At 42.5% G+C, this 7,833-nt stretch overlaps 1 protein-coding gene across 5 annotated transcripts in view; it reads left to right on the top strand.

The window, feature by feature from the left end:
- RNF144B (ring finger protein 144B) overlaps positions 1 to 5,886 on the top strand; it is a 94,494-nt gene extending 88,608 nt beyond the window's left edge. For all 5 annotated transcript variants that reach the window (XM_053250323.1, XM_053250324.1, XM_053250320.1 and 2 more), the window contains 3 exons: positions 41 to 185; positions 2,374 to 2,463; positions 2,579 to 5,886. In XM_053250323.1, the coding sequence (XP_053106298.1) occupies positions 41 to 185; positions 2,374 to 2,463; positions 2,579 to 2,719 (376 nt within the window). In that variant the 3' untranslated portion in view covers positions 2,720 to 5,886. The remainder of the gene's footprint in view (positions 1 to 40; positions 186 to 2,373; positions 2,464 to 2,578) is intronic.
- The last annotated feature ends 1,947 nt before the right edge of the window (positions 5,887 to 7,833 follow it).

The following is a 7,833-nucleotide window of genomic DNA, read 5'->3' on the forward strand; positions in this document are numbered from 1 at the left end:
AACAAACATTGTTCACTGTTTCTTGTTCTTGCTTGTCTAGGACGCTGATCAGGGCTGACACAGAAGCTCCAATTAAGCAGTGCCCAGTCTGTCGGATCTATATTGAGCGGAATGAAGGCTGTGCACAAATGATGTGTAAGAACTGCAAGCATACATTTTGCTGGTACTGTCTACAGAACTTGGATGTAAGTGACATGTGGGGAACACTGTGGCGTACAATTTGTACAGATTCTTGCCCTCCAATTCCTTAACATTAATTATAACCATAATAGCTTGTGGGCAAACCTGGCTTGGCTGCTCCCTGCTCCCCCACCGATGGGTCATCATCTTCACTAAAGTGAATCCGTCTGTAACTGAGGGTGGGTCCACTTCTTGCACTGCTCTGGTAACTGTGAAGTCAATACTGAGCTAGATAGACCAATGGTCTGACTCAGTATATGGCAGTTTCCTATGTTCCTGTGTTTCCTATGTTCCTAACTGCACTCGCCACTCACAGTTTCACCTGTTTAAGTTAATAGATTTTTAGCCAGCCTTGCCCAGCCATTCTCTTTTCACACTGAGCATCCATCAGACAACTGTTACATAAACAGAATGGGCAGCGTCTATATCGTGCATTTGTTTATAGTGAACAAAACAGTAAGTATCAAAAGACTGCCATACTAATACTTTAGTCTGACAATCAATGGCATGTCTAAGATATTTTGGAAGAAGAACGTTTCATTTTCAATGCCCCATAATACAGTTTCTAAGTCTTTTTCCCCCTGAGAGACCAGTCCTATTAAGAACACAGAAGGCTTGTTCACACGATTGCCAACAGGGAAGGAGAAGTTCCCAGCCTGGATAGATAGGAGAGCCACGTGTGCTCTTGATTTTCCATTGTGTGTTTGCAAACATTAAAGCAGAAGATGGGGAGAATGATCATGTAGAATGATCAGGCAGCAGGTAGGTAGGACAGCTGTTCCTCCACCTTTGGTAAAATGCTGGAGACGGAATCTGGGTAGAGCACACTTGCAAAATGATATACCTCAACATTCAAAATGCAACTTTTCCCAGAAGAGACTTTGCAAGAGGTGCTGGTGATCCCACGTGGTGGAAGTGGGGCTACATCTCTCTTCTCTCCTCCCCCTGTGCTATATCTCCTTACAAAAGGCTCAGATTAACTGGACAATAACACAGTGATTAAAAGCTGCGCTCTTGCACATGATCATTCTCCACGTCTCCTACTTTAATGTTTGCAGGCACACAGCTGAAAATCAGGAGCTCACCCAGCTCGCCTAACTTGCCAGCAGTCAAGTGAACAAGATGACAGAATATCTTTTTGTTCCATTACTGCTAATTATAAGCCTTTGTCCAAGTCATCAATGTGTAATGTAAACAGATGCAGAGCTGGTGGGAGACCACATTCATCTGACAATCTATTACTGATAGTCTTTGTTTAGCTCTCCATTTGTTGTATCCCTACAAAAGTTAAGTTCACAGCTTCTGGACAAATATATCTTGCTTCTCCTCTTCCCAAACATTTCCTTCTGATTTTTACACCCATTCACCACGAACACCTTGCTACTTCCTGTTTTGGGAGGAACGTGTTCCTGGCCTTGCATACCCTTGCTATTTCATGATTGCATCTCAAGTCTCCTCAGAGCCACGGTGTTGTCTTTCACCTCTTGAGGTGAAGGCAACATGCTGCATCGCCAACCTTACCTCCCTCACTTTTGCTGCACCCATTAGCAAATGATGTGTCTTCCTTTTGCTTAGTTTTGTTACCTGGCTTTTATTTGTGTGCAAGTGGGCTTTCTCAGTCCCACCACATATCCTTGGTGGTTATTTCTAAATCCATGTGGTAGAAAACTGCTGTGTAGAAGTGCAAGAAGTGTCACATATCTGTGGCATTCACATTGTGATGTCCAGATGTGTAGTCATGTAGAGCTGCAGAGGCTGGAGGAACAGCCTTAGTGGGCTACTTAGGGCCTGAGAGGAGAGCTGGTCTCGTGGTAGCAGGCATGACTTGTCCCCTTAGCTAAGCAGCCCCACCCCCCGTTGCATGTGAATGGGAGACTAGAAGTGTGAGCACTGTAAGATATTCTCCTCAGGGGATGGAGCTGCTCTGGGAAGAGCAGATTTCAAGTTCCCTCCCTGGCTTCTCCAAGATAGGGCTGAGAGAGATTCCTGCCTGCAACCTTGGAGAAACCACTGCTGGTCTGTGAAGACAATACTGAGCTAGATAGGCCAATGGTCTGACTCAGTATATGGCAGCTTCCTATGTTCCTAGGACTTATGCTGACACTTGTTCCCTGGGGCACCATAGAATGTTTAAGGCTGGCTAGGCGTATTGATATGAATGTCTCAACATGCTCTCACCATTCTGTCTTTCAGAATGATATCTTCCTAAGACATTATGACAAAGGCCCCTGCCGTAACAAGCTGGGCCACTCCCGTGCCTCAATCATGTGGAACAGAACACAGGTCTGTCTCAACCTGTGCTGATGCTCTTCTATCAGAATTTTAAGTGTGTGTGTTTTGCGTGCGTGCGCACACAAAACTTCCCTCTTTCTTACTGTGTTTCTTGAAACTTTTGCAGGTGGTCGGGATTCTTATGGGCCTGGGTATCATTGCCCTGGTAACATCTCCACTGTTGCTCCTAGCCTCGCCGTGCATTATCTGTTGTGTCTGCAAATCTTGCCGTAGCAAAAAAAAGAAACATGACCCACTGACAACCTAAAGGCCCCTGCCTGCTGGGTGTGAATGTCTGCACTGCATATGTGAGAGAGAAGGCATGAAGGCTGACCTTTGGCACCAATGCTTTACCAAACAATTTGCCTTCTCATTGCCAACTTCTGTAAAAAGTGCCTACCGTTTCACAGGACACCATATTCTTTGCAAGTTGCACTTCAGCGATGGGCTGCATAGCTATTGTATGTGGAGTCCAATTTTTTTTTAATTTTTTTTTTAAGGGACAGGACTTGTAATATACTTATAGGATCTTTCAAAGTGACGCGCCTCCTAAGACTGCTTGAATCTCATGGACGGAGCTCCAAGTTTCCCCCTAATTCTGAATGTGTATTGATTTTTAGCACTTTTAATTTTGCTTTTCTTGAAGCAGTCATAAAGTTAAATGAGGTGATACAGGTTAATTATGCAGCTCTGTTAAAAATTTTAAATATATATATATATATATATATATATATATATATATATATACACGTTTTGGCTTTCCAGGAGCAGAGTGCTACTAAAAATTAACCATTTAAAAACATCTGTACCTGAAATGGGAAAAATAAGAGAAATTAAGTACTGAATATGGGCATGGGTTCTTGGTAATATAAGTTTGCTAAAAGCCCGATTGAGACTCTGTACCAACCCAAGATGCTAAGAATGGGTGCACTAGCGCTGCATCCAACAATGATATTAGGCTGCTGTTGTAAGCATGCAGCATAATATGTCACGGCAATACCCGCACCAAAGATTAGGAGAATGGGGGTGTGAAGTGCTGACGAGCACTGTGTAGACCATGGTGGGCTACCTATAGCATTGGTGCTAGAAGTTGTATGTATAGGGGGGAATTTGCAGTGTGTAGGAGGACTTGTTGACTTGGCTATTGAGGCAGGCCTGGATTCCTGTCTCTCTCTGTTTCCTAGCCCTAGTTCAGCAGATCAGTCAAAACTATCATAAGGCGGAACATGTGCTACAGTGGCTCTAGAGTGCCATACATACTTTAGTCCACTTGCCAAAAGGATCGATACTCACTGATGCAAATTATTCCTTTTAGTGAAAATTAGATATTTATTTACATGCACACTTTAAAAAAAAAAGCCACACCAATGGTTTTTTGTTTAGGTTTGTTGAACCTCACTGGTGAAAAATTGCCACAACAAATACAGCTATACTACATTATTCCACTAAGTTGATCAGAAACTGTGAAAATAACACCAGATGTTGCTTGGAGCCAGTCTTATGTATAAACATAGAAGATGACTGCAAACTCTCAGGGGAATTGATTCCCTTCCCATTTACACAGAAGTCCACTTTGTCAGGAGTCAAGTCAGACCCATAGCTAGGTTGTGATTGCAGGGAGAGCTGCACAAAAGAGATTCAGCACAGAAGTGGTAGTGGAAAGGGACCCACTGTCTGTTTTCTCCCTGGCTAAAAGTCTACATAATATTGCTCATGGTCAGTGTAAACTGCTGTTTTATAGGGATGTGCAAATCAATCCAGGTACAAACCAATTTGTACCCAAATCTAGCTGATTTGGGAGATTTGGAGACAGAACAAATCGCCCCTGTGGTCCGTTGGCTAGACTCAGATCCAAATCGAATCACACTAGATTCGATTCAAATTATTTGAGATTCCGATTCCTCCTATTAATTTCCTCATATTCCCAGCTTTCATTTAAAAAGAAAAAGAAAAAGCTTCTCTAGCCCTTGTAGAAGTGGAGTTATGGAGCAAAATGTGTGGTTGCTATTTTCCAAGTATTTTGATTCTTTGGTGTATAATAACTTCCTCAATGAATCCCTATGAAGATTCATTACACATCTCCATTTCTTCTATTCATTTTGACTCTCTCTGGACAGTGCCAACTCTCAACTGCCATGTACCAAGTACACCCCCCTCCCACCTGCAAGGCAGTGGGGTACTACTCAGTTTATGTTCTAGGAATTTTTAAAAGTCTTTATAGACTCTTTGGTGTCTAATAACCTTTCCTCATAATGAATCCCTATGAGGATTCATTACACACCAGAGTCTAAACAACTCAAAAATTCCTAAAATATAAACTGAGTACCAAGTGGCATGTGGGTTGTGAGGAAGTAGTTGGCACATGGGATGCCACTAATTCCCCATCCCCAAAGCAGTGGGGTCAAAATGAACAGAAGAAATGAAGGTGTGTAATGAAGACACCAAAGAATCTAAACACTTCAAAACTTTCTAAAAAATAAACTGGGTACGTGTGTGTGTGTGTGTGTGTGTGTAGGGGGGTGTTGTTGACACTTGGCGGTTGACAGTTGGCACTGTCCAATGACAGTCAAAATGAACAAAAGAAATGAAGGCGTACAATGAAACCTCACAGGGATTCATTATGAGGAAAAGTTATTAGACACCAAAGAATCCAAACACCTCAATATTCCTAAAAAATAAACTGAGTACCCACTGCCTTGTCAGGGGTGGGGTGTAGTTGGCACCTGGCAGTTGACAGTTGGCACCGTCCAATGACAGTCAAAATGAACAGAAGAAATGAAGGTGTGCAATGAATCTTCAAAGGGATTCATTATGAGGAAATGTTATTATGCACCAAAGAATCCAAACACTTGAAAAATCGTGACCACACATTTTGCTCCATAACTCCATTTCTACAAGGGCTAGAGCTTAGCTTAAAAAAAAATAAAAATCTGGGGATCCATGTTCGGGTTAGGAAAGAGCAACTTCAAACCCCTATTATTTCCTATGGTGGAAAGATACAAAATAAGAAAAAACTTTTTAAAAACACATCAAAAATCAACCAAGTACCCCACCATCTTGAAATGTGGATGGTAGGTGGCACCCATGGGAACCTATCCACCACCCAAATTTGCTGCCCCTAGGACCTTTATAAATGGTCCAAATCAATCTGAATCTTATCAAATCCAAGAGATTTGGACACAAAACAAATCAAGGGTGATTTGATTTGGGCACAAATCAAATCGGAAAAAAATCAATTCATGCACATCCCTACTGTTTTCCAAATTTTGAGGTAAAAGGTGAAATAGCTGCTATTTTGTGGACTATCAGGCTTATGTATGCTGTTGCTTGCGGCTTCTGGCAAGCTGTTATACCTAGCTATTGCCTCATTTTGTTCTGTACTGAGTAATTTAGAACTAAAGTACTAATGTAAATAAATCGAATACTTCAAGGAAAGCCATGTTATGTCTCATAGCACATTTTGTGTATTTGTGTGTCCACAAAGGAAAATTTGGAACATATTTTGCATTTGGGTATGTCCCATGGTACATACTAGATGGATTTTGCCTAAGTAAGTCTTCTTGACAAGAAACCTTTTTATTTATATCTGTTGGAAATGGTAGACCTAAACACCAATCCTACCCATCATTAATCTGCTGTCTCTGGTCAAAACTAGAACTGACGAACATGCAAGTCAGGTACATCTTTTCCATGACTTTCTTTAAACTAAAAACAGCCAGAAGGCTGAGAATTTGAGCAGATGAACAATGGAAGGAGACTCTGCTTCACCTTTTCTTCTCTAGCTGCTCCCCCTCCCCCGCTCACAATCTCCCTCATAATCCCCAAGGTGGTTGGGAAGGTATGTGTGCTTCTCCCTCTGGTCACTGAAGCAAAAGTGCTACCTATATTTAATTTAAAGAAGCGTAGTCCACAGGGCATACTACCAAGCCTGAAATGAAGCCTGGATGGTTGGAAGGTAAAACCTTTGAATGAAGCTTGGAAGGTCTAAAACCTATCTGCCTCTATATTTTCTAAGCAAAGCAGAGAGATGGCCAGGTTACTTGAATTATATAGTACAAAATGAATAACAATAATTTATATTATGCAAGGGATAGCAACCATGTTGACCATACAAATGGTCACCGTACATGCATGGAGGCCATGTACAGTACGTGCCAGTGTTATGCAGGGGCAGCTGGGAGATGTCCCGCCGGCATGATATGGACCTGCTCTCCTCCATATTAAAGGGGCTGTGTAATCCCTCAGTTTTAAAGGGATGGTGCTGTGATTCGGACGCCAAATTGCATTTTGATCACATCACTACTCCGAAGTAAGTCTGACTACATTCCATGGGGCTTACTCCCAAGAAACTATACATAAGATATCAGTCTTTGGATGGTTTCTTCACATAAGATCTAGAGGTGAATTCCACTTAATAGAGTTCCAAGCTCACAGACCCTTGTTGACTATGGCTGGAGAAAGATTTTAGCTTTTGTGTGGAAAGGGACATGCTGTAATCATAATGACTGCCACTCCATGTCCTGGGATAATAAAAAAGGGCTTTGCCTAGTGCTGAGAAGATATAAGAGTATGTGTTAGGAGACACGCCCACCCACCCCACAGGGCAGTGTTTCATAGAGGAGAGGGTAGCATATGCAACATCTCAGCTTTAAATAGCACTATCTGCCTGCATCTTTGCAGTTCTTTGTGGAGATCTAGATCTCCCCTGAATATCTAGTTCTATCTTCAGTGCATCTTCTCTCATTGCTGGTGGGCTTAGCTGAGTCTCCATAAATCTCATGGAGACTCCAAAAATATTGTGAGGGGTGGGGGGGGGGGAAATAGCAGTCAACATCCTGATTAATGTTGTGCTTGTGCAAGGATGTTCTGCCAGCCAGTTGTACTAAGTCTGGAACTTGCATTCCAGACTAGTGTTGCTTGTTTGTGCTTGTGCAACAAGGTACACAACCTGTGGCATGCCTCATGTTTTGCAGGGAACCTTTATGCTAAAGCTCAGTTTTGAGCATCCCTGTGATTTTGTGCAGCTGTGCAGTCTTGCACTAACACAACTTTGCCGAGCAAGTGCAGTGTTAGGATATCAACCATATTCTTTGCACCCTATTTATATTGTCCTTTTTCTGCTGCAGGAGGGCTAAGGGAGGAGGGCTACATGATGATGATAGGCACCACCCTTAACCTACACCAGGGCTGCTCAACCTCCAGCAGATGTTGGCCTACAACTCCCATAATCCCTGTATTGGCCACTGTGGCTGGGGATTATGGGAATTGTAGTCCAAAAACAGATGGGGGGGCCTAAGTTGAGCAGGCCTGACCTACACAGATGTGTTTCAACATGTAAAACAAGCCTAAATGTATAGGTAACTCTTTGTACCATTGGAAACT

The sequence above is a fragment of the Hemicordylus capensis genome, chromosome 4 (assembly GCF_027244095.1).
Source record: "Hemicordylus capensis ecotype Gifberg chromosome 4, rHemCap1.1.pri, whole genome shotgun sequence".
NCBI lineage: Eukaryota > Metazoa > Chordata > Lepidosauria > Squamata > Cordylidae > Hemicordylus > Hemicordylus capensis.